The 27811-nt window shown below is 40.8% G+C and overlaps 1 protein-coding gene across 3 annotated transcripts; it reads right to left on the bottom strand.

The window, feature by feature from the left end:
• Nucleotides 1–747: 747 nt before the first annotated feature.
• On the bottom strand, nucleotides 748–27811 carry si:dkey-16n15.6 (organic solute transporter subunit alpha). Of its 3 annotated transcripts, none has more exons than XM_049581737.1 (8): nucleotides 27708–27811; nucleotides 27510–27605; nucleotides 16042–16193; nucleotides 15807–15880; nucleotides 11672–11827; nucleotides 5689–5800; nucleotides 2150–2402; nucleotides 748–1560 (listed from the first exon to the last, which is right to left on the bottom strand). In XM_049581737.1, the coding sequence occupies exons 2-8, from the start codon at nucleotides 27574–27576 to the stop codon at nucleotides 1139–1141; spliced, it is 1236 nt and encodes a 411-aa protein (XP_049437694.1). In that variant the 5' UTR covers nucleotides 27577–27605; nucleotides 27708–27811; the 3' UTR covers nucleotides 748–1138. The 3 variants fall into 3 exon arrangements, with proteins under 3 accessions (XP_049437694.1, XP_049437696.1, XP_049437695.1); XM_049581739.1 differs by having other exon boundaries at nucleotides 5689–5797; XM_049581738.1 differs by having other exon boundaries at nucleotides 27510–27601; nucleotides 27708–27761.

Below are 27811 nucleotides of genomic sequence, written 5' to 3'. Positions count from 1 at the left end.
AATAAGCAAACAAACAAACAAAATCCTTAGTTTGTCACGTAATCATGCCTTTGTGGCAGCTGTGGCTCAGAGGTAGAGTGGGTCATTCACCAGTCGGAAGATCAGTAGTTCAATCCTTGGCTCCTCCAGTCTGCATGTCGAAGTATCCTTGAGCAAGCTACTGAACCCCAAATTGCTCCTGATGATGCTTCCATCGGTGTGTGAGTGTGTTAATAACTGAGTAGCAGGTAGTCTCTATATACACTACATTCAGTGAATGTAGAGTCTGTAGGCAAACCCCGGAGATCTTGCCTCAGGAAGAAAAGCAGAAGAACCCTGGTTTCCGGTACTAGGCTGTCTGTAGTCTGCGTGATATTGATTAATCACGTTTGAGCCTGCTGCAGTTATTGCCAGGTTCAATGCTCCATGTGGTGAACTAACGAGGCAGAACATAATTGGCGTCACTGCAAACTCTGAATCCTTCGCAATGGTTCAGCATATTTACTTATATATAAACAGAAGTCGTAAACAGAAATTCGCCTCCTCAAACCGGAATGCCATAAAATCGGGGGTCTGTCCCCAGAGGCTGTATCACCGTCTGCTGAAGTCAGACGCCGAATACAGTCAATGGGTTCCGAGAATGAGTAGCAGGTGGCACCTTATATGGTAGCCTCGGCCACCATATTATGAATGTGTGTGTAAATGGGTGAATGTGACTCGTAGCGTAAAAAGCGCTTTGAGTGGTCGGATGACTAGAAAGGCGCTATACAAATGCATTTTATTTTCCGCATATTATGACAATTAGTGTGTGAGCTAAACACAACTGCAAAACAACAAATATGAAAAATAAATAACAAAACACCCATCTAGTGATTAAAAAGAACTAGAAGCAGCAAATGGACTCATGACTTTTACAGTAGTAAGACAAAATGGTGAATATTTCCTAATTCTGCAGCTTGTCACAGCAGTGAACAGTTCACAAATTTTCTTGTGTATTAGGTGAGTATTTCTGTCACTTTTGCCCCAGTTATCATAGTGCAGGGTGTGGAGTTCTACAGACAAGTCCTCAGGGCCTCCCACACAACCAAGTCAGTACCGACATCTGCAGCGGTTAAGATTAGACATATTTAATCTGTTGTTAAAGGTCTTCCATAGTTGGTCAAACCACAGTGACATCCTTGTAGTCCTCATAGTTAATATCAGCCCTGACAGTAATGCGGGTCAGATCTACACCATGTTCCTCTGCAGACCTTGGCTCCACTGATTCTGTCCGGCCAAGCTGCTGGCTTCTGGCCTGAGGGAAGGGGAAACCATCCAGAGGTGCATGCTCTATCCTGCACAGGCTGTCCTCGCTGTCACTACTGTAACTGGGATTGGAGGCACTGACAAGGTGATGGCCGAAGAGGCCGGGCTTGTGATGTGTCATTTTAACATCGTCTGTTTGAACGGCCTTTTCTATCTGCAAGACACTGACAGGCCCCTCCGCATCCTCCACCACGCTCGGCTCCACCTTACGGAAAGTGTGGCGGGCATACAGGCCGATGCAGAACATCTCCACAATCACACAGTAGTGGTAGATCACTGAGGTTGGACAGAGGACACAAGGCACAGGTTTGAAGGGCATCAACAGTCAATGTGTACAGTGATTACATGTAGTTATTACAGAGGAACAGCCACATGTATCAGTGCCTTGGTTTCAACTTCTCTGGCAAAAGTGGAATTTCAGATTTCATCATACAATTCTTTTTATTTGTAATAATATGATGTCATACAACCAAATGAACTATTAGCTTTGGTTACATTTTACAACCAGTCATCTTTTGGAATATTTAAAATGTTCTGATGATGATGAATGATCTCTTCCTAAAGCTGCAGACGAGACCAGACATATCTTCGGAAGGGATAAGAATGAGCAAGAATGAGCCTCTCTGCTCATTACAATCTAGAAGTGCTTGGATGTGACATGACTATGTATATCAAGTACACTGTTGTGTGCAGACTGGTATGTAAGGCTAATAGAGCATCTTGGAAAAAACACTAAGCAAAACACTGGGTGATTTGGAAATCCCAGTTACACAAGACCTGCTAGTTGTTGTCCTTAAACTTTAGATTGAGTGGTAAACATGACTTAAGACTGAGGTTGGAGGAGGCCAGACATGCTTTGACTTACACTGGGACCTGGTCAGGACAGAGAAGGGTGGTGTGCAGGGGAAAACTTCAAGAGCACCCATGGTCTCTAAGATGCCACTCTGCAGGCCACACAGCACCAACACCACAATGATGCAGATGAACTTGGCTCTCAGTCCATAGCCATGTAAAGCGCTCTTAGTGGCTTTGTAAAACAGAAGGTGGCCGTAGAAGGACACGAAGGTTGACACACATATGATACCGTTCACATACAGGTTAGGGTTGAGTGAATCCACCTGGAGAACAAGAGGATGGTTGTCATTGATTTTATTCCTCAGCTTATCCAGTGCCATTTGTAGCAGGACCTGCTCAAAAGTACACAGTAAAGTTGAAATGGTATGAGATTTTCAGGGTACGAAGACTGTCTCAAAAAATATTGCAGTTTCATGGTGTCATGGTATTACAGAATTTATATTATTATCAGTCAGAATGACCCAAGACTGTGGTCGAACAAATGCTTTATTACTATAATACTAAGGGTCTCCCCTTAGAAAATAACTAAAATAAAGGGGAGATCAGACCATTTGAATGTTTGTTCAATATATTAGATAAGTAATTGTACACAGGATGATAACTGTCAACTTCTATATACATAAAAAATCACTATAACGCTGCAACCCTAGTACACAGTCAGCTTAATCAAGCAGACAATTTCAATTCTTGTCATTTTAAATGGAATGAACACTGCAGCTTCAGTAGGCTGTGAGCAGGGCTTTAGTCACTGAAGGCCTCAGAATGCTTCAAATCAAGTAGTTTGTACAACGGACCCTGTCTGCAGTCAACTAGGGCTTTTTCATTGGAACCTTTGGCTGCGCAAAGTCAAACCATGCTGCACCAATTTGCATTTCCTTTGTTAGTTTAAACCATGCAGAGTCGGGCCCAAAGCATGCCTGACTCCTTCCAAACACCTAGAGGTGACAAATTGCCGACCATAACAAACCCCTGACCACCCCCCTTCTCCCCTTAAAACAAGTGTGTGTGTTGCGAGACCAGCTCACATCTGTGTACAGAACACCAGAGAGAAAGACGTTTTTAAGTGCATGTGTGCTCAGCTCTCAGTACTTTTGTAGCTTCTAACTGAATAAGTTTAGTTTCTCTCCTTTGTCCTGTTTTTACTTTAGATATCTGCTTTACTTTACTGTTTCATGTCTGCGTTCAGGAGTCGTGCTCAGTTACTACTGATGAAAACCCAAGATTTCCTTACTTTACTGGGTGGCTTTTATTGTCAAGAATTTAAAGGAAATGAAATGTGTTTATCACCAGTGTTGGGCAAGTTACTCTCAAAATGTAATATAATACATATAACTAGGTACCTTCATTTGAAAGTAATTAGTTACTTTACAATATTACTCTCTGTGTAGGGTTATTTATTACACTACTTTTGCGTTACTTTGACCAAAATGGGCTCTGAAGAACTAATGTTAATTTTAAATGGATGGGGGTCTGGCTGTTTCACAGCAGGTAATCAAAGCACAGAAGCTCCAGTTTATTACAGTTCATTTCAAATCCAGTGCTGCGCAAGTCTGACCCATTCACGCATTCACATACAGTGGTTACCACTTTGGATTAAAATTCACTGCTTATATTAATAATAGTCAGGCAAAGGAACAAAGTCTGATAATTATGAGATAGAGATCAATATTTGTGAGCCAATGATATGAAACACAATAAACAAATTGAGGTTAGCACAACAAATGGTAAGTTACTATGATGAGCGCAAATTAAAACACCGGAGCTGGAAGACCAACCTGCTGGTTCCTGGTGTGCCAGTTAGTTACAACACCACTAGAGAGAGAGTTATGCATAAGAATGGGACTGTGTGCCCGCGTTGCTCTGCCGTTGTAGGGGATGTGAGTGGAAACACATCCAACATATACTAACATCACCCAGATGTGTTGATCACTATGACAAGGAAAAAACAAACTGGAGGCCAGCTCCTTATCTCTGTTGCTTTCAAGCAGCCTTAGAAAGCAAATGCAGAATGGGATATGTTGTAGATGTTGCAGGTATACTAATGGAAACACACTGAACATGATAACGCACAGTAGAGCATGACCCAGATGTGCCGGCATCCTTCTGTAATGTAGCGTATTATGATGTGACAACACAATAACCTTTAGGGGATATTTTTATTCTGGTGGTGTACTGACTGAAGTAGAGCAGTATGGATGAATGAAAGATGAAAACAATAAATAGTTTATTTTGGGTAGTAACACATTATGTGACACTGTAAATGTAATAATATTACCTGAAATCCTGTTGGTAGTGCCTTATATTACTTGGTTACTGCTAAGACGTAATATAATACTGTTACGTGTTACCCCCTACACTGTTTGTAACCAAATTAGTGAAACATACTTAGTGGCTTTTCTTCAATAAATACAAGTCTACTAATACTGCAGGGAGGAAGAGTAAAAACAGAAACAGCCACAGTGAGATGTTGATGAAGAGCTGCAGACAACAGGCTCTTACTGTTGGAGGTGAATGATGGAAATAAGGAGGGACTTTAGCTGTGGATCAGCCCACCACTTTCAAGCAGTTAGCTCTGTTGTTATGGAGATGGAAATCCCTGCTGTGCTGGGCTGACATGCCGAGTTAAACAAAACCAAGCAAAGCCAGCACATTTCTGGAAAAATGGTAAAAGTGATTTCAGCTGTTCTGAATGTCCACACTGGAAGGCAAAGTGAGAAGCCTGCCATCTTACTCTCCTGACTGCATACCTGTCTTACAAATGGGTATGATGGCACTTAATGACAGTTGTCCTTGCAGACAGTCATTTTGTTACATTGTTTAAACTAAAGTGACAAAAGTAGTTCTGTGAGGAATGAAAAAAAAGCTTGAGACAGAAGTTCAAACCCTGCCTATTTCACACCATCACACACCTGACCAATCACTGTGTTAAAGTGGCTATAAATGTTGAAGTGCACGTTTTTAAAAGTTACAAAAGTACATTTTGAGAACTGGGTTAATACAATGTTAGACAATCTGACAGGAACTTCATTTGAAGCATATTGAGGCCATTAGTCTTGTTTATTGAACACTGTTCATCAGTTTCCCTCTGAACAACTTCTAGTCTATTTGATAAAGGCCAAACTTCATATTGATTAAGAAGCTGATTGTTGTAGTCTATAAAGTTACACCATCTACCCAGAGCTTTAAACATGTTACCATCACAATTTCAATGCAAACATTTAATAACTCACAGTGTGTTGACAAAGTTTTAATACTCAGTAAAGGGAAAATATCAAATGTCTGAATAAGATTAAGCTCTGAAAGCAATCTACTATCGACTAGCAATCTACTGTGATAAAAAACAACAAAAAAAAACTATAGGAATACAGGAAATTAGCAAATGCTTCACGCAATAACTGTCTTTAAGCAGAGCATGTAGAAGAAAAAAGGGCAAAGGAAAATCACAAATCCTTCAAAATACAATACAGTACACCACAACAGACTACAGATTGACTACTTTATTCTCACTGGGAGAAAAAACACAGATCAAGGCTTGAATAAATGACTCACATCACCATAGTCATACTGTTCATCCGTCCACAGGACCAGAGTGACAAAGAACAAGATGGTACGGACAACAGAGAGCTGCAGCACAGCTGCCATCATCCAGCCTTGGCTGCTGCTACACACAAGAGAGGGGATGGAGTTTTTAAGGGTAACTTTGGTATTTTTCAACCTGGACTCCTTTTTCCCATGTTTTTGTGTCTAGGTGGCTGATGGTAACAACATTTTTTGAAAATGGTCTAGTGCTGAGTGAAAGGGCTATAGCTAGCTGCTGTGATACAGGCTGCAATGTAACCATTCACGCCAATTATGCACTGTCAATGTACGTGCACTAAAGGTGTTTGTGGAAGTGTCTGACAACATTATGGAAAGATTCCTACAATGATAGACCTTTTTGTTAAAGAGTACAATTTTGTTCAACCATAGACAGCCCAAAATCACTTACATTAAACTCACCAGACTCTATTTAAATAGACTGTAATTATCATTTAAAACAGTCTTCATTTCAAGCACACAGACACAAATTAAAATTAAAATAAAATGTCTTGGTTTGTTTTTCCAACAATCACCAACTCTGCTTTGGTCGAAATAAACCCTTTATTCAACCAGTTAGATGTGACCGTATGCTGGCTCTATACACAGTAAAATTACTCTTTCTTGAAATGGAGTCTGGTGGGTTTGGCAATGGCGATTTTAGGGCTTTTTCTGGTGAAACAAAAAAACCTGGTCTCACTCTGAAGTCGTTGAAATCTGGCGCTTGCTTAGTGACTTCCAGCATCAGACACCAATAAAAAAAAGGTGTCCTTTCACGTTGGCATGATATGTGGCCGGTCACCGTAATTGTTTAATGGCACCTGGCTGCATCACAGGGAAACGTGATGGGACAACAATGAAAGTTAAAAGGCAGCAGAAGTCTTAGTAGGGTGGGCAGGAGGAGTGGTGGATGGGTCAAACAATCACTGACTTTCACCCACAAGGCTGGTTTTTGCTTCCTGTAAGATTGGAAAGCCAAACCCTGTTCTTTTTTCCTAAATCCAACCACGTGTGTGTTGGCTAAACGTAACCATGTGCGTTTGTCGTTGAAGGAAAAAAACGTCAATTTGTGGTGCTATACCGATGTAGTGTATTTATTTAGTGTATTTATTTTGAAAGAGACTGTATGCAAATTGTACATTTCCTCAATCAATCAATTTTATTTATAAAGCCCAATATCACAAATCACAATTTGCCTCACAGGGCTTTACAGCATGCAACATCCCTCTGTCCTTTGGACCCTCACAGCTGATAAGGAAAAACTCCCCAATAAAACCCTTTAACGGGGAAAAAACGGTAGAAACCTCAGGAAGAGCAACTGAGGAGGGATCCCTCTTCCAGGACGGACAGACGTGCAATAGATGTCGTACAGGACAGATCAGCATAATAAATTAACAGTAATCTGTATGACACAATGAGACAGAAAGAGAGAAAGAGACAGAGAGAGAGATGCAGGACAGACGGTAATGACAGTAGCTTACAACAACAAAGTAATAATATTATCGTTATAGTTCTGGCTACTGTGGTACAATATGTTGAAAGTATATATTAGTATCTGGCAGTATACATGTGTGATAATAATCATATGTGTATAATAATAGTAGAAGTATGACTAATGACTAATGATGGCAGCAGCAGCAGCAGGAGGCATCTGGCAGGACCACGGCAGCAGCACAACCACACACGTCACGCTATCCAGGCACCGCTGCGATATGAGTTAATCTGAGAGACAGTGGAGCACAAAGGCTCCGGAGAAGAAGCTGAGTTAGTGACATCCAGAATGGCCGAGCTAGCAAGATGCAGTAATAGGATAACAGAGAGAAAGAGAGAGAGAGAGAGAGAGAGAGAGAGAGAGAGAGAGAGAGAGAGAAGGTGCCCGGTGTATTATAGGGGGTGCTCCGGCGGACTAGGCCTAAGTCAGCCTAACTAATGGCTGGTACAAGGCAAGCCTGAGCCAGCCCTAACTATAAGCTTTATCAAAGAGGAAAGTCTTAAGTCTAGTCTTAAATGTGGAGACAGTGTCTGCCTCACGGACCGTAACAGGAAGATGATTCCACAGGAGAGGAGCCTGATAGCTGAAGGCTCTGGCTCCTGATCTACTTTTGGAGACTTTAGGGACCACGAGTAACCCTGCATTCTCAGAGCGCAGTGTTCTGGTCGGATAATAAGGCACTGTGAGCTCTCTAAGATATGACGGAGCTTGACCATTTAGAGCTTTATAAGTTAACAGTAGGATTTTAAATTCAATTCTGGATTTTACAGGGAGCCAGTGCAGAGAAGCTAAAACAGGAGAAATATGATCTTGTTTCTTAGTTCCTGTTAATACACGTGCTGCTGCATTCTGAATTAGCTGGAGAGTTTTTAAGGACGTACTAGAGCTACCTGATAATAGAGAGTTACAGTAATCCAGCCTTGAGGTAACAAAAGCGTGGACCAATTTTTCTGCATCTTTTCGGGTCAGGATAGGCCTAATTTTCGTAATATTACGCAGATGAAAAAATGCAGTCCATGAGGTTTGTTTTAAATGAGAATTAAAAGACAAATCTTGATCAAATGTTACTCCGAGGTTTCTTACGGTAGTGCTAGAGGCCAGAGCAATGCCATCTAGAGAAACTATGTCATCAGATAAAGAGTCTCTGCGTTGTTTGGGGCCAAGAACAATAATTTCAGTTTTGTCTGAATTTAATATCAGGAAATTGGTGCTCATCCAGGTTTTTATGTCTTTAAGGCAGTTATGGAGTTTAGTTAATTGATTACTTTCTTCTGGCTTCATCGATAAATACAACTGAGTATCATCCGCATAACAATGGAAATTTATAGAGTGATTTCTAATGATGTTGCCTAAAGGAAGCATATATAGAATAAATAGGATTGGTCCGAGCACAGAACCTTGCGGAACTCCAAAACAAACTTTAGTACGTAAGGATGATTCATTATGAACGTCAACAAACTGAAAACGATCAGATAAATATTTAAACCAGCTCAGTGCAGAACCTTTTAGGCCAATTAAGTCTTCCAGTCTCTGTAGCAGAATATGATGGTCAGTTGTGTCAAACGCCGCATTAAGATCTAATAAAACAAGTACAGAGACAAGTCCTTTGTCTGAAGCAATCAGAAGGTCATTTGTAATTTTAACTAGTGCTGTCTCAGTGCTATGATGCACTCTAAATCCTGACTGAAATTCCTCAAATAAATTATTATCATGGAGAAAATCACACAGCTGGTCTGCGACTACTTTCTCAAGGATCTTTGACATAAAGGGAAGATTAGATATTGGTCTATAGTTGGCTAACACCTCTGGATCCAGGGTGGGCTTTTTTAGTAGAGGTTTAATTACAGCTACCTTAAAAGACTGTGGTACATAGCCTGTTAATAAGGATATATTGATCATATCTAATATATGAGTGTTAACTAAAGGTAAGACCTCCTTAAGTAGCCTAGTTGGAATGAAGAAATCACTGCGGTCAATTCTTGAAGAGAAATTTGGGAGAAACAGTCTAAATATATATTAGGTCTTACAGCTGTGTTTGAGGTTAGATAGGTACTATCTGAGGACAGGAGGTCATGAATTTTGCCTCTAATAGTTAGAATTTTGTCAGTAAAAAAGCTCATAAAATCATTACTGCTAAGGGCTAAAGGAATACAAGGCTCAACAGAGCTCTGACTCTCAGTCAGCCTGGCTACAGTGCTGAAAAGAAACCTGGGGTTGTTCTTGTTTTCTTTTATTAAAGCTGAGTAATAGTTTGCTCTGGCATTGCGGAGGCCCCTCTTATAAGTTTTGAGACTGTCTGCCCAGATTAAACGAGATTCTTCCAGTTTGGTTAATCGCCAATTTCTTTCAAACTTTCGCGATATTTGTTTTAACTTACAGGTTTGAGAGTTATACCAAGGAGTGAACTTTCTTTGCTTTGTTAACTTCTTTTTAAGAGGAGCTACAGAGACTTTCTGTGAAAACAGGAGTGTGTTTTGAAAACAGACAAACAGTCACAGGCTGAAGTTTACTCACTGTCCCAGAACTAGAGCTTAGATTCTCTGTCCGAGGCTGAGCCCGGCCCGATCCGGCCCGCGGGCCCAAGCCAGGTCGGGCCGGGACCCCCCAGCCCTCTGACGGGCCCAGGCCGGGCCCGGTCAGATATGAGACAGAGAGAGAGAGAGAAAGAGAGAGAGAGAGAGAGAGAGAGAGAGAGAGAGAGAGAGAGAAATGGCTACAGGTTGGGGGTTGCAATTCACACATACAGAAAGAGAGGGTGGGGGGGTGGTAGAGATACGTGGGAGGGACAGCGGCTTTCCGTGCCTCCAAAAAATATGCCCTATTCATTCAGTGTTTACCCAACACGCTCAATACATGGACATGCAATGACAAATTGTCATTAACTTATTACGTTATAAAAAACGATGAGAATATGGACTTACCCATGTTTACAATGACCTGTTGAAGTGAAAAAACGAGTACTGACGGGAACAGATAAGTGGAGTTGATGTTTAACCGGCACGGAGAACGCAGGAGAAATGCGCTGCCTGTGCGGACAGTCAAGTGCCTGCGAGTACACTCGCAGGACTTCTGAGGCACTAACGCGCTCGGTGTGTCCTTAGCGTTAATTATAACAGCCAACTTATTGAAAAATGTTGGGCTTAAGTTGGGCTCGGGTCCATAATTACAGTTAATTGGACGGGCTGGGCCGGTCCCGGACGTAATGTGCACGGGCTCGGGCCGGGTCGGGCTGAATTTTTTGGGCCCGATCTAAGCTCTACCCAGAACGTCAACAACCATCACACCCAGGGCACCTTGCACGTTGTATTTCACTTGGAGAGTTCATTCCCAAACATCAATATGTGATGAGGTCAGAGTAAGAATATGTCGACAAAAAGATCTTCCTCTTTAACAAATAGGTATATTTCTGGGGATCCTTTCCATAATGTTGTCAGACAATTAAAATAACAATCTGAGCCTGTCAGAGGGGGAAAAAAGCCCTTTTGGCAGACATAAATTGACAGTGCATAATTGCCCAAAATGGTTTCATTGCAGCCTGTTTCATGACCGCCAGCTGCAGCCCTATTGCTCAGTACTGGACCATTTTCAAAAATTGTTATTCCCAATAGTGACTTCGACACAAAACATGCGAAAATAGAGTCCAGGATGAAAAACACCTAAGTTACCCTTTAACATGTTAGCAGCATGTCAGGTCACGTATTTTATTACAGTTGTGCAACTGAGAGGACTTTATACCAATACAATCAGATTGAACAAATGCATCTATGCACTTGCATGCACTTCGTTGTGATACTGTCAATGTCTAAGTACATATACACAGATATGTGACCTAAGCTCCCACTGCCAGAACTGAAAGCTGTCTAAGGATGCAGTACCTGTGAGAGCCACTAGTTTCATGATTCAGTACTTTACCAAACCCAAATGACTGATGGGAGTTTGTCTGAGTGAGCTCACTTAAACAAATATAGAGAATGAAAAAATAATAAAGCCACTCACTCATAAAGTACATCAAAAATGAAACAAAGTAAAAAAACAACAACAACATCAACAACAAAGGTTATATCCATGCCCATAAAATGGGCCAATAAAATAAAATCCAACACAGCACATGAGCAACATAAATAGAACAATGGCACCTATAGGGAAATTAGCACAAACATCAACCCACCCACTAAAAAAAACAAACAAACAAAAAAAAACATATGCTTTAAAAACATATGTTATTTAACCTGCTGAGTGGCCCGCCATGCTATGGATTAAATCTTAAGGGGGCACATAGCATCAGGGTATGTGCTGTTTTAAATGTTCTGGTTTTAGTGCTTCATAATCATTTATGAGAATGAAGAAAATGAAAAACAATGTTAGCAGGATGACAGGGGTCCACAGTAAATGTGGTCTTACAAGCAAATTTCCCAAATTGAATGCAGCTGTAGTTTATTACTCAGATTCTTGTCTGGTGTGTACCTGTTGATGGCCACCATTGGGAGACAGCAACAGCAACAACAGGGGAAGGGATCTGGAGATACCTGCTGTCCAGACAGATTAGCCAGCATACGAACTTTCCCTCCAAAGAAGTCTGTGATCAGTCCCATGAATTTTAGCAAGGTGATGGAGTGATACCTGCACAGACATACACAATAAGGTGGGACCAGTAATGTACAACATATGTGATGAAAAGAAGACACAACACATTATTTTTATCATGCTGTCTGTGCTGAAACAGCTGTATTGAAAAGAGTCTGAATAGGGGTTTAATCTTCCCAGAACTTTTCAGAAGCCCAGGAAAGTAATTTTTCCTGAGCGACGTTACCTGTATGTATATTTGGGCTACGCATGTTCATTTTGACAAAACTTTTTTGTCTGCCCTTTTATTCCATTATGAAAATAAAACGATGACAAGCTAAAAATAGATCTTGATAATTAAAGCTTAGAAGAAATCTATGTTTCATTTTTGTTGATGGGACGAAACATGATGAAATGACTATCTGACATTGAAAGCTAGCCACTGAACAGCAGTGGACCAAGCAGCCACTGGCCGCCTGACTTCACAGCTGATCCCTGCAGGACTCCACTCAGTCTGGTCTGACAGGCAGGTAAGAGGCTCAGTTATCTGTGAGTGTAGCTGTGCTGTAAGTAAACAGTCTGAACACAGATCAGTTTTCTCTGACATGATGAACGTTCAAAATTTGAAAGTTTAGTTTTAATCACCAACTCTGTGAGAGGACACAAGTTCAAACCTACAGACTAACATTTTGCACATTAAGAAAGAATTCAGGCTTTAATGCTTCTTAACAGTGAGATGGATAAGTCCATCAGGCAAATGATGATCAGTAAGTGTGAGCTCGTAAATCATTCTTTGAACCTGTCAAAAACTGCTGAAGAAATGACACTTTGTAATGGGCAGAAATGATTTTGAGTTGTAGAAAAACATTGCCTGAATTAATTTTTTTATACAAACTGTCACCTTGATTCAGATATCAAATGCATAAATTAGCCTTACTGGATTAAAGAAAAAAAAAAAACATATAGAAAACCTAATGACTAATGTTGACGAAGATTTCCTGAATTTTCGTTGACTAAAACTTAACTAAAACTATGAAGGATAAAAATGACTAAAATGTGACTAAAAAACAAAAATGGGACTAAAAATTGTGCTTCTTCTTGTACACAGAATGTTGGATGTAACTCTCTGATTGAAATCTAATCGCTAAGCCAGTTTAATCAAACAGCATGTAGTGGGTCCCTCAGACAAGGCCTCGCTAGCGCTGATCTCTACTCTCCATCTTGGTACTGCAGTTTAATATGTAGGTGGATGAATTCCTGAAAATACAACTGAGCTGGTCTTTGCCAAAAGTCCATGAGCAGGAAAGATGTAAAGCTGTAGAGGACCATGAGTAGCACTTGCCAAACTGGTGTCTCCCGTGCTGACTTGACTTACCACACCACTCATTCAGCTGGTGTAGGCTACTCTCTCACATCTGAGCCTCACCATGTTATTAGATAACAGTGGATGCATGTGCGCCTCACAATAATACTCTTTCATCAACACACAGCTTATCCACATGTCATCATTATTAAAAACCAGTCCACAATATTTAGGAAAAGGAAAAAGAGGAAATATGACCCCCCATCACTCCTAATAATACAGAGACTTTCCTGATGCTGCTGACCACTAGACCTGGGTGGTATCAAGGTATTAAGGTATATCAAGGTATTTACAAAAATACAAATACAGATGTTCCTCTTTCTACTAAACAGCACGTGTCACTGGTTGAACAGGCAGCTAAGCTGGGAAAGATGAAGACTGCGAGTGGAGGGGATATTGTTACAGGACTAGTAAAAAGCTGGCTAGCAATTGCAGAGAGACATCAAGGAAAGCCAGTATGTAGAATCAGCATATGTTCACATCTACATCCAATAATTAAGGGTTTATTTTGACCAGACTAGAGCTGATAATTGGTGGATCGATGGAGAGACTATCCAAGACAGTTTTGGTATTTTATTTTCTTTCTGATGAGTTTGAATGAAGTGTGTTCTATGGTGAGTTAACAATCAGTACGTTTACATGCACAGTTTAATTCCACTTTTAATCGAAATGAAAGGCCATTCGGATTAAAAGTGGTCATGTAAACGGTCATTCCGATTGAAAAACGGTCATTCCGATTGAAAAACGGTCATTCCGATTGAAAATTAAATCCGATTAAAGGGGGTGGTTTATTCCGTTTGTCATTCCGAATGAAAGAATTTTGTGTGCATGTATACACTCATTCCTCTTTAAATTCATTCCAGTCTTTCTGCGCATGCTCGTTTCCTTGCCCTTCTGGTGCGATGACATATATAGCGCGCATAGCAACGAGCTGCATAGCAACGGGCTGAGATAGAGCAGTCGGACTCGTTGCACTCACCGGTTTCCATTCGCCACAGCATGGTCTTCTGCCTCCCTTCTCCTGCTCAACAGATGAAGCATTAGCAGAACAAGGTTGTTGTCGTACTGCTGCTTCAAGAATATAAGCAAAACACACCCGAAAAACGCACTAAGAACGGTGTCGTCAAATATCTCGTTACCCGGAGCGAGGACTACAGTGTTTTCTTCCGGTAAACATAAACACGTAACATCCGCCCCGCCCCCTATCCAATCAGAAACCTTCCCTGCCCCAAACCTTGCGCAGACCTGAACAAAGGCGATTGAACTGATCTCCCATGTAAACCCTCATTTGGAATGAAATTTCCCATGTAAACTACCTGGAAAGACTTTAATTCCGAATGATTTCATTCACATTTATTTCATTCCGAATGAGAAGCCATCATGTAACCGTAGCCACTGACATTATGCTAGTCAGAAGATCTTTGCACACTGAGACCCCGATCACACATAAATTATTTTAGCAGCTGGAGGTGGCTTTTTTGTAATTGATTTTAATGAGAATGTAGCTTTTTGCTCGCTGTTTTTGTGTTGCTATGTGCCTCATGTTTCTGTGCTCTAACCACATGGCGTTTTTGCTGGTGCGCTCTGAACTTTGAACGCTCGTGACAGCCTCTTACCCTCAACCAGATCTACAGAAAGTACCCTCTGCCTGTTCATTTTAGAAACTAGACTAGCCTAGTTATTAACGGTAGATTGACTACATGGGAAAGTTAGGGTTGAGAGGTAATGGTGTGGTTGCCTGGCAACAATAAAAGGTGCTGCAGGCCTTTTTTTACCAGTGGCATTCAATTTTTTTTTTTTTTTTTAAGAAAAAAGCAGTGCGGTGCGCCTCCTGTTTTGCAACCTGCAAAACGCTTTCTGTGTGATCGGGGCCAAAGTCAGTTTTTTTGTATGCTTTTTTTAAACCCATCATCCCAAAAAAAATTGTTGCACACATAACACTTGCCCACTGTTGGTTTATCATGTTCTCTCTCTCTACATACACTCCTTTCAGTAGTGTAGTGGCGCTTGAGTAGGCACCAGAGAACTTTTACCATTTCATGTAGGGTCATGTGTCGACGGATAACTCGCCCAAGTGCAGTTCATTTATCATTTATCATTTCCCCCAAAGAGTAGGTAAAGTGTGACAAGCTGGGTAGGGAGGATGGGGGGGCAGCAGCATCCCAGGAAAAAAAGGCCTCTCTCTTAGTAGGCTTTGTTGTGTAGTTATGTTGTTGTGGCTATATAGATAGATAGATAGATAGATAGATAGATAGATATAGATATACATATTATTTTTTTTTGTTCCCCCCTGTGGCGTCCCCGATGGATGATGGCGACCTTAGCATTTGCATATACTGCCTATGCCACACCGGCACTGGCTAGTTAGCTCCCATGTTAAAAACAAGCCCAGTTATGTTGGCAGCAGCTCCAGATGTTGCAGGCTATCCTGACCGGTATACTCTGCCACAAGTGGTATTCATCAAGAAAGTTGATTCAACAACAAAAGACTCATTTGTATTAAATGTCCCCTTTAATATACTTTTATGTACTAAAGTGCTCACTGTATGTGAGTAGTGTTCTTGCTTTTTTTAGTTTTTTGTAAGCCCAATAAACAATATTCCTATCAAATGTGTTGTAATGACAATGAAATCTTGGAGCTGTATCTTTGAATCTCAAGACCTGTTAACTCACAGTGAGGCGATGAAATTACACAGTGAGGAAGACCGTGGCACATATAGTGCTATGAGGGAGGTCAAGGCAAATACCTAAGAAAAAAAGAACATTGACATATTGAGATACAATGCAAGTGCATTAAAACAAATTCAAGACACTTAAGATTTAAAGTAGTTATTATTGGTTTTTGATCCACTGAGAGAAGTCCAGCTGTGAAGGAGGAGCTGTGTAAGAATGAGGAGGTCGATGTTACCGGGTACATTCCTAATATCCACAGGTAGAGCCATTTTCGTCTGGATGAGGGAAGGTGGCGCAGGAAGAAGCCCACCTCTTCCAGAAACAGCCCCAGTAAAATGATGGCAAGGCCAGCCGGGATGAGGAAGAGCCACAGCTCATCTTTAATGGCTGGAAAAAGAATTGAATTCAGTCAGCCAAACACTATTTTAATGTTTACCAATTTCTTTTTGGCAGGATGGGTTATAGATACATGTCAACGTAAAGGCTGTGGTAGCTGTTTCTGGAACAGTTGACATACACCTTATTGTTTGAAGAAATGTAACGATGAAAGAGTTTTTATGTCTATAAGTCAGCTTAAAACAACTTTGCAGCTGTGTTGATCTCATTCACACTGAAGGATTTCTCCATGCTTTTAATTTGTTCCTCTAGTCTTTTCCATGTGTCTAGAGGCTTCATGTTGGTTGACTAGTGTTAATATAGGTTAATATGAGTGTTCTTTAGAATTGTGAGCTATTATGTGCTCTGTTTTATGTCTTTTACTTAAGGGGGCATTTTTTAAGGACATTTGGGGCTTAGCCATGACATGGGGCTACACTGCATCATTCCCTGGTATCTTCTTGATTAGTAAGCACTATTTTGATGCTTTTTAATGCATTCTGGCACACTCTTTACATGCCTTAAGGCCTTTGCACACTGATTGCGTCTTTTTTCCCGATGCGTTCTTTTAATCCATCATCCAAAAAAAAAATCTTTATGCACAGAAACCTTGCGCACTGATTCTGATGCATTTTGTTGTTCTGTTTCTTGCGAGAATTTGCAGTACCAGACAAAGTAAAAGGTTATATTTTCCCCTTTTAATATTATCAGGTATTTGGCCAATCTGGGAATAAATTCCTTACCAAAAAATTTCTTCGCCAATGTGTTTGTAAAGATGTCTAACAACACATATAAAAAGATTTAAATTCTTCTCCCATAGGAAAATCTGTGACCACTTATCAGTGAAAAACTGTAATGAAGAGTGCAGCAACAGGCAGTGCAGCTGCAAGAAGAATGGTGCCAAGTGTATTACAGCATGCAGAAGAAGACCCAGACCTAGACTTCTGAGACATTTGACATTGTGGACCAGTATAGTTTTCTAACTAGTATTTGAGATATTGAAAAAAATGAATAAAGCTACTTTTAAAATTTACATGTAGAAGCGGGTGTGGCTGGTTTTCCACCAAGGAGTGGTTTTGGTGCAAAACAAATGCTTGCAATCAATTCATAAATTATTTAAATTAATAAATAAACAAACTCAGAAAGCTACTTTTTAATTTACATGCACCCAGTCATATTTATTTTCACAAAAACAAAAAAAAAAGTTTTTGTGATGAGTGGGGGAAGTGGGCATGGCTGTTTTTCCACCAAGGAGTGGTTTTGGTGCAAACAAATGCTTGCAATCAATTCAGAAACCAGAAAAAAAACCCTTGTTTGACCCCTTACAAGCTACTTAAGGTAGAGGTAAACATTTTAAATTTCTCACCAATAAGGTTTCGGGTACCCCAACTTTTAGCAGCTGTCACAGATTTTCCTATGGGAGTTGAATTTAAATCTTTTTATATGTGTTGTTAGACACCTTTACAAACACATTGGGGAAGACATTTTTTGGTAAGGAATTTTTCCCAGATTTTCACAATATTCTCTGACTATCTCCACTGGAGTTACCTACCTGGCTGTCATCACTCCTCCTTGTCATACATTTGATACCACAGCTGCATGAAGGGGCGGAGCTGTCCTCCCTCTCTGTCTCCACATTCTGTGTGAATTCCACATCCTCTTCCTCTTCATCATTATCATCCACCTGAATATGACTATCTGACTTCTTGAAAGCAGCTATCTGAACAATGAAATGAGTCTATGTATACCTATGTGTCTGTGTCCTGCCGCCACCTTTTCTTCACCAATTCTTGGTCAAAGGCTTCTGACGGAGGCAAAAAAACGCAGAAAATCAAACCTGTTCTGAAAGTTTCAGACTCAGTGTGCAAACATGACTGACACGACATGAGGTCTTTTTATTTTTAGGTATGTGACAATTTTGGACGAAAAAACGGACTTCAACGGATCAGTCAAGTCGGACTTTTTGTCTTGTCTGAGTATACGTGCAGAAGAGAAAATCGAATTTCTGACCAGGTACGTCTGACTCCTCGAGAGGCAGCGTGGTGTCCTTTTTAATGTAGTGCGAATTGAACTAGTTCCAGTTCTTGTTCAGAAACTTTTTTGAAATAAATCCGTGTTTCGCATTTTCCTACCATCCATAAACTTCAAAATGTTTTGCTCCTTTAGCTGTTGGAGCATGAATGTAGTTTTCTCGTCCGTGCAGAAGTGTGTCTTCTGCTTCTCGGTCGCCATGGTGTTTGTTTGTTTGTTTTTCCGGGAGTTACTGCACTGCTGCTACGTCATCTCCTTCTTCTTCCGAGTGAAAGCCCGCGAAAGAAAAGGTGGTGCATGCACAGAACACAAAGTCCAACTCCAGTCGCACTAAGCGGACAGGGGTGCCGCCAGGAATTTTGGGCCCCATGAAAAAAAAAATCACTACCAGTACAATATTTACTGCTGGTGAGATGTACATGCAACAGTCTGCATACAGTATGCAATTCACTATTTGATGCAAGATTAAAAGCTGCCATAAAAAATGTGCTAAAGGCCATCTTTTACAGTCTAAATGTAATTTTTATTGAAAAATCCCAAAATGGAAAATTCTCTTAAAGCTGCAGTAGGTAGAAAGCCTGAAAACGGTTGATTTTTGAGTCTCATCTGAGTTAGGTTTTGTTCGTCTCCTCCCTGAACCAAGCCTACCAGATGAGCACGCGAGTATTTCATCCTGCTTGGTTCTATTTCTCCCTCTCTGGGAGCCTCGGCTCTCCCTCACTGCGCAGCAGCCCTCCCCATCCCTCCCTTGCAGCCCCGCACATACTCCTGAGCCTCGGCTCTCCCTCACCGTGCAGCAGTCCGCCCCGCACATACCCCCGAGGATTGGCTCTCCCTCTCCGCGGAGAGCCCTCAGCTCCGCTCCCACGGCCAACCCTCACGCCCTCCGGCCGGGCCCGGCCTCACCTCACCTTTCCCCTCCCTCTGGGGCTCTGGGGAACCGAGTTCTGGCTTCCTTTTTTGGGTTTAGCTGTGTAGGCAGTTGTAGCCAATGCTGGAATAGCTATTTTACCTGGTGCACTGTTCGCCATTGCCGCTTGCTCTCCCCTTCTGCCGGCGGCATGGGAACGTAATGGTTCAGCATATTTACACATATGCAGCAGAACAGCCAATAGGAACACAGTGGTCTGAGCTGACCTTTGATTGGTTGATGCACATTGGCACAATACTGATTCTTTAGAGGCTGAACACAGAGCCATGGTGAGGTGCAGAAGCCTATTGTTTGTCTCAGACCACTTGATTTACATTATGCTTAGAGGATATTATAAAATTTTTTACTCAATTGTACCAAAACAATGTTGCCTACTGGAGCTTTAACATTAATGAAAGACTTAAAAAATAATAATTTCAATATACATTAACTTTTCAATCAAAATAAATTAATATCATCATCTCAAAATAATAAAAACAGCAGATTGTGGGGGCGTGAAATTTGAAATGTGAAATTATGACTTCAAACTGTAGCACAACTGCATACACACCTGTTGCCTAATCTAATGGCACAGTTTGCAGCCTGGCTGAGAGCACTTTATTTTCTAGATTTTTTGAAAAAGAGCTCTAAGGCTCTGTCATATGGAAACTCGGTCAGGTGGCCCATTGATGCTGAGTAGCATGCATGCTGCCAGATTGTCCCCCTGTAGCCTGTTCCTCAGGTCTGTTTTCACCTACATATAAAAACAATTAAAAGTGTGTTGAAAACTGTTGATCTTGAATGTGCTCTTACACTGATCAGGTTGTCTGGAGAGGGGGCGTGGTAAACAGGTAGCAGGTGTCCCATATTAATAAATGACTGCTTGCCCTTGTTCCAGCTGTGTGTGTGCGTGCCGGTCAAACGAAACCGATGGCTGAGTGTGATTATTCCTCCGTCAGTTAAAACATTTTAGTCGGTGTTCCTGCCCTTTTTATGATGGCAGCTCCAACAGGTTATGGGCCCAGTAACGAGCTTGGAAGCCGATGGAACCATTTATGTTGCAACGGAGATGAGAAGAATTATGAATTGTGGGAGACTAAGTTTCTGGCACCCCTGTGTCTGTTTAATTTGAAGAGCACCATACTCAACGAGCCGTCCGGTGAGGACGCCGCCGATGATGCTTGTGCCTGCACAGCAGACGATGCTGAGAAAAATAAATAGGGTGATGAGAAGTTAAGTTTTACTGAGTTTAAAACAAAGCTAAGGAGCTATGAGAGCACGGAAAAGTTTAATGCCGTTTGCTCAGATGATGATAGCGTGATGAAAGTGAGAGAAAGAGACAGCTTGAGCAAAAAATGCATCAGGCTTAACAACAACAGCTGCACGCACACACACACACACACACACACACACACACACACACACACACTACTGTTGCTACTTTTGTCATTATGACTGTTAAATACATATTGTAATGTACTGTAATATAAAGTCCCTCTATGTGAGTGTATCTCTGCTGGTATGCTCAGATTGACGATTGGACCCACGGTTTGGGAATTAAAGGGAGGAGTTCGAGACATTTTAAAGTCATCTCAATCTGCCTGCTCTCACACAGCTTGTCTCTCCCTCTCAGTGACGGACTCAGGATGTTTGAAGGGCAGGGGTGAAAAGGAATAAAGTGCACCTACTGCATGACATGGGGCCCCATTGGTGTGCAAAAAAACAAAATTTGAAGCCCTAAACATGCTCAAAAACTCACCAAAATTGGCATGCATGTCAGGACTGGCGACAGATTTGATAAAATGAAAAAATTAACCCCTCTAGCGCCACCTAGACACACAAAAATGGCCACTGTGGCCCGTAGGAATATTGTAGAAAGATCAAACCACGACCGGCTTGTTCATCTCATCAAGACCTACAAATCACATACTGACACCCCTGACCTAAATTCAACAGGAAATGAGCTAGTGCCTCTGAAAGTAACATGAGCAAATGTGGAGAAATTGTCAGCTGTGAGCTAGACATTTTAAACTTGCAACCAAGATCGCATTTTTTGACTCCACAAACATAAAAACCTATATGTCTGCGTTCAGGACGAGTGTATCTCTCTGCTGGTATGCTCAGATTGACGATTGGACCCACACTTTGGGAATTAAAGGGAGGAGTTTGAAAGCCATCTCCATCTACATGCTCTCACAGCTTGTCTCTCTCTCTCAGTGATGAACACAGGATGTTTGAAGGGCAGGGGCGAAAAGGACAAAAGGGCACCTACTGCATGACATGGGGCCCCATTGGTGTGCAAAAAAAAACCCAAAATTTGACCCCCTAAACATGCTCAAAAACTCACCAAAATTGGCACACATGTGAGGACTGGCGAAAAAATGGATAAAATGAAAAAATTAACCCCAAAAGTGCCAAAATGGGCTCTCTAGCACCACCTAGACACACAAAAATGGCCACTGTGGCCCGTAGGAATGTCATAGAAAGATCAAACCAAAACTTGCTTGTTTATCTCATCAAGACCTACAAATCACACACTGAAACCCCTGACCTAAATCCAGCAGGAAGTGAGCTAGTGCTTCTGAAAGTAACATGAGCAAATGTGAAGAAATTGTCAGCTGTGAGCAAGAGTGGAGAGTAGGGTTCGGGTATCGTTTGGGTTTTTTCCGATACCGGTGCCGAACTGATACTTTTAAAACGGTACCGGTGCTTAAACGGTGCCTGAACCGATACCTCAAAATATAAGGTTTTTATGGAGGTTCAAAAGTGTCACAAATGGGCCACCTTTCAGAAGTGTGTGAGTATTTTGTATAACAGTTTTAAATTATAATAAAAATGTGTTTTTATTTATTTATTGCTGAGGCAAATTAGAAATACCTAGAAATAAATGGGTATATGAACTCTATTAACAGTTTTAAAATATAATAAAAAACACTTAACAAATTAACATTACAATAATATTAGTCTCTATATACAGACTCAACAGTCAGTGAATGCAGAGTCTGTAGACAAACCCTGGAGATCTTGCCTCCGGAAGAAGAGCGGAAGAGCCCTGGTTTCCGGTGCTAGGCTGTTTGTAGTCCGCGTGATATTGATCAATCACGTTTGAGCCGGCTGCAGTTGTTGCCAGGTTAAACACTCTGTGCGGTGAACTAATGAGGCGGAACATAATTGGCGTCACTGCAAACTCTATATTTACTTATATATAAATGGAAGTCAGAAACGGAAATTCACCTCCTCAAACCGGAATGCCAAAAAATCGGGGGTCTGCTCATTTTCCACCATGGGTATGTCCTCCAACAGTCTTACAGATAGCCTAAATAGTGCAGTGCTGGAAACGCTTGAATCTCTCGCCCCTCTTAAAACTAGTAAAGGCACTTGATCTAAATCTACATGGGCTGGCACTCTTATGGTTCCATATCTTATTTATCTAGCAGATCCGAGTTAGTTTTAATTATTTTTCTGAATGTTCTACTGTCATCTCTGGTGTGCCCCAGGGTTCTGTCCTTGGCCCTCTGTTGTTTTGTATTTACATGCTCCCTCTGGGCAAGATCTTTTCAGAATATGGCATTAAGTTCCATTGCTATGCGGATGATACGTAGCTATACATGCCGCTGCAGCCAAATGACCCCTCCCAAATCCAAAATTTAGAGCCATGTCTATCCCAAATTAAACTTTGGATGTGTCACAACTTCCTTATGCTTAATGCTGCAAAGACTGACTTGTTAGTGATTAATCCTAATAACTATAAGCACTTGTCTGAGGATCTTTGTCTTAATATAGATGGATGTATGATCACTGAGAGCTCACGCATTAGAAACTTAGGAGTTATTTTTGATCTGACTCTTACTTTTCAATTTTTAATTTCATTTAATTTTAATTTTATATACTTTATTAATCCCCGAGGGGAAATTCAATTTTACATTCTGTTGTCAATTACACACAGGTCCAAACACACACACTGCCTCATATCAAGGAAATCACTAAGACAGCATTTTTTCATCTACGTAATATAGCCAAAAGCCGCCCTGTTTTATCTTTCCGAAACACTGAGACTGTTGTTCATGCTCTTGTGTCCTCTCAACTGGATTATTGCAACGCTCTTTTCTCTAGCCTCCCTAGCTGTGCTATCAGAAGTCTTCAGCTTGTGCAGAATTCAGCCGCCAGACTTTTGACGAGAACCAGTAGATATAGCCACATAACTCCTGTCTTGGCATCACTTCACTGGCTGCCTGTTCAAGCTAGAGCTGATTTTAAAGTTCTTCTTTTAACTTATAAGGCCTCAAATGGACTTGCACCATTGTACTACATACACCCTACCTTCCGCCACGTCCTCTTCGCTCTCTTAATTCGCACCTACTTGTCATCCCGTCAGTTAATAATAAGTCAGCTGGCTGTAGGGCCTTCTCCTACCGTGCTCCTTATTTGTGGAATGGCCTCCCATTAGCTATTAAAGAAGCTACCTCCAATGATATTTTTAAATCCCGTCTTAAAACATACCTTTTTACTCAATATTTCAGTTAGTCTAATTTGTAACTGTTTCATCACTGTCTTTTTGTGCTTTTATTATTGTTTTTATTGTTTAATCTTTTATTGTACTTGGTTTTTATTGTAAAGTGTATTGAGACCATGTACCATGGTGATTTTGCACTTTAAATAAATTGATTGATTGATTGATTGATTGATTGATTGATTGATTGATTGATTGATTGATTGATTGATTGCCCCCAGAGGCTGTATCTCCGTCTGCCGGAAGTCAGACGCCGAATACAGCAGATGGGTTCCGAGAATGCAATAATATTAACTCTATTAAAGTCCGGTCTCTGTAGGCAGCCCAGGCTCTGCAAATGGCAACAAAAACATTTGGATCCAGGCTGTACCAACCAGCCAGCATGAGACCAGTGAAAGCAAGCACACACACATGAACGCAGTGCCCATGTCTCACGGTCTCGTGCAAGCGTGCACACATGAACGTGGTGCACAGAGAGGCAGTTAGAGCTGCAGGCTACAATGAGGCTAAAAACAGAGTTCAAATGATGTTTTTCCAAACAACTTTATATGTTGGGGCTTCAGGACACTTGGATCACTACGGACGAGCAATATGGAGATATTTTGTGGTTTCAATTATGTGTTTTTGACGTTTGAATCTGGGGCGCCGTGAGCATCCATTAGGTGGAGTTTTGTTGCTAAGTTACCTCCTCTCCCCTTGGATTTCCATAAGTGTTGTGAGGACTCTAAAACTTCACCTGATCCTCCCTTGGCATAAGGGTGAGTAGATAATGGGTGAATTTTCATGTTGGGTGCACTATCCCTTGAACAGGTGTGTAAATCCAGGGTAACTAGCAGCTATCAATCGTTCATGATAGAGTCACAGAGGACGAGGCGGGGAGGGGTGAGCTAGCTCCGTTGTGTTTGTTAACATTGTTGAATGTAAACAGAAGTGACGCCCAACAGTGCTTAGCGTGCCTTTAAATAATAATATACACTCAACAAATGAACAAATGAATGAATGAATGATTCTGTTATGTGTAACGTCCAATAGAGGAAGACATAACATTTAATAAAAAAACACCAAAAGGAGGCACCGTAATGTGCGTTTTGTTTCGGTCCGGTAGGTATCGGTTGTATAGGTACCGGTTTCATATAAGCACCGACTTTCGGTACCCAACCCTAGTGGAGAGGGGTCTAAAATTGTCTAAAACTTTTGTCTTTAACTGTCCACATGAGCTGGAGGCCAAAACGGCGGGAGTCCAAGGTCCCGCCCAACACTGCTTGCAGCTATAATTTTATTACTATATTTGAAAAAAAATATTCTTAATGATGATGGTTTCAGAATTTTATATTAACTTTTACCTATTTTGGGGGTCTCTATCAGTCAGGGGCCCTTGGAATCATCCTAACTTTTCTCCCCAATAAGACACCACTTAAAGTGGATACATGCAGCAATAGTTTTTCAATCGAATTATCTAGGTGTGTTAGTCGAGCTACGGATAGTCCAATTTCAGTCAGACTAAGCTGTTTACATGCATTTAAAAATTCCAGTTTCACTTGGACTAAGCCAATAATTCGATTTTCTCAAGCTGCATGTAAATGTACTGAGTGAGTTTTTTGAATGGGTTTGTGGTAAGACACCTTAAATAAGGTCTGTGGTAGACACAAGCTGAAGAAATTTTCAATTTTGTTCTACCACATAAAATACACCAGTAAATACCCCACTGTGAATTTTGAAGCTTTAATTGTGTTTAAAAAGGTGGTTGCTAACAAGCGGCTAATTGAGACTACGGACCATCATCACACCAAACCTTGACAGCCTTGTTGTAGTGATGTATGTAAGACTTGTCACAGCATGAACAGTGGTTACATAATCTTCAAAACCAGCCACAACTCAGCCCTGAGCAAGAGTGACTGTCCACTATTGACCAATCAACGGAGTGCTGTGTTTCTAGCTCCACCAGGTATTTGTGCTAGGTACCCCAGCAGAGGGCTGACACAAAATGGGGATGGTTAGGAACAGTTCCATTGGTACCATCCACAACTTTTCACAGTAGAAACAGAAGCATACAGAACTGTTTAATACCTACAACATGAGGAAAATGCTGAGTAGCTATATATATATATATATTTTCACTATTATCAACCCCATCTGCTTATATGTGTGCACTGGTTATGTGAATGCCATCTGCATTCCTATAATCTACACAACTAAGTTGGGAATTCAGATAATATTTTGAATATCTTTTGTACTTTATGTCTTGCATAATTTGTATGACAAACTTGAATAGTATTTTGTATGTCACTTGAATCTGTATATAGCATTTGTATGTCATTTGTATCTGAAAATTTGTACAATCTGTCAATTGTACATATATTGTTTCTATGCGTATACTGAAGAATGTCATTCCGAGCCAGCAAATGCTTGAAACAAAGCACTAGTTAAACCTCACTGCACTTTACTTTTCACTGTTCTTTTTATTGATACATTTGTTTCTATGTGAACATGGAAGTTTGTCCTTCTGATGCTAGTGATTGTGAGCCAGGGGTAGTGCTTGATAAGCTCTTGCTTCTCCCTATGCCTTTTTCAGCCACTGGACTGTATGAAAAGCACCCAATGCAAATGTTGTAATTTTGTTTTATACTTGAAAGCTGAAAATAAACTAAACAAACAAACAAACAAACCTGAACTGCAGTGAACCGTACTGCTTGGTGGAAATGGGGCTTTAGTGTAGTTTATTTATAGCCTAACGTTAGCTTTTCACTTTTGGCAATTGCATCTGGGCTTCAAAAATCATAAAAACTGTGGTAATTTGTGAAGATTACATTGCTGAATAAAACATGTGACATGTGACATGCCACACCTGTGGCCCATATTTCTAATAAAGATAAACCAAGACAATATAAATATGTACATGTACATGTGTACCCTAATATCATTAAACATGTATTAACTAGAGTTGTATTTACATTAACAGTGGTGGAATGTAACTAAGTATATTTACAGAGGTACTGTTGTTGTACATATTATGCTAGTTTATGTTGCCTGCCTGTTTTGTTCTCTGAAACCAGCTTGCCATTAATGCTTGCTTTTTGCTTAATCATACTGCCTGCTTTGTGTTTCAGCATTTGGGTTCTCCTCTAACTGTAACAAACAGCACACAAAGTTTCAAAGGCCCTCAAATGTTTTGTTCTTCTGACAGAAAAAAAATATCAATTAAACCTGCACACCAAGCAGCTCCTGTTTGGAGGGATTTTAATGCAGATTTAATTTAAATACCCTGAGGGCCAGAGGCAGTTATGTGACATGTGACATGCCACACCTGTGGCCCATATTTCTAATAAAGATAAACCAAGACAATATAAATATGTACATGTACATGTGTACCCTAATATCATTCCAGAACTATTTTTGAAAAATATATAAGGGGAAAATATCAGTATGTACACATTTCATATCCCACATATATAGTCAGGTCACACATAGAAATAAAGGTACATGTAGAAAAACACATATATACAAATAGTCATACCAATAGTTAGTATTACCACAAGGACTGTCTATTAGAGGCGCCTCTGTCTATTTATCTGACCTTAAAAGACGTTTTAAAGCGTCACTCTACATTTAAATCCTTCTAAATGAGAGCTGCTTGGTATGCAGACATAATCGTTTCTTTCTTTGCCAGATGTTTCTTTGGTTCAGCACCCAATCCATTGGACGTTGGGATGTGTGTCTTTTGTACCGTTTTAGAAAGAAATCATCACCCATTAGCTTATAAAACAAAAGCACTAAAAGCAAAGCCAAGCAGTGCTGAAATTGAGAATATCTATTATTCTTCATTAATGCCATTTCCTCTTAAAATGCAGCTATTGTATAGGAAGAGACCTTAACTTACCAGTGAAGAAGTGTGATGACAGAGGGATTTCAGGCCCAATCCAGCTACAGTTGCCACCTCTTCCCATTCTCTACACGCTACTACACTACACTCTACCTGTCACACAATAAACACAGACAAGCGAATGTACGAAAATCAAGCGACAACAACCTGCTTTTCATTAATGGCAAACTGAATGACACAGCTAACCAAACTAACCGTATAACTCTTGTGGCTCAGGGATGAGTGGTCTTGGAGTTTGCAACGCTTTCCATGGGATTCTGTCCTGTTGTGTACGTGTTCACCTGAACAATTACTGTCTG

The sequence above is a fragment of the Epinephelus fuscoguttatus genome, linkage group LG7 (assembly GCF_011397635.1).
Source record: "Epinephelus fuscoguttatus linkage group LG7, E.fuscoguttatus.final_Chr_v1".
In the NCBI taxonomy this organism is placed as follows: Eukaryota; Metazoa; Chordata; class Actinopteri; order Perciformes; family Serranidae; genus Epinephelus; species Epinephelus fuscoguttatus.
Note: the sequence above shows the minus strand (reverse complement) of the source record. Positions and strands in the feature narration are given on the sequence as shown.

Bases quoted from the DNA above. Each gene is read 5' to 3' on its own strand.
- si:dkey-16n15.6 (XM_049581737.1), bottom strand. From the start codon at position 27,576: ATGGGAAGAGGTGGCAACTGTAGCTGGATTGGGCCTGAAATCCCTCTG. The intron at 5,801-11,671 runs GTACACACCAGA...TCTTGTGTGTAG, and splicing joins CCAATGGTGGCCATCAACAG to CAGCAGCCAAGGCTGGATGA. The intron at 1,561-2,149 runs GTAAGTCAAAGC...GTCCAACCTCAG, and splicing joins TGTCCTGACCAGGTCCCAGT to TGATCTACCACTACTGTGTG.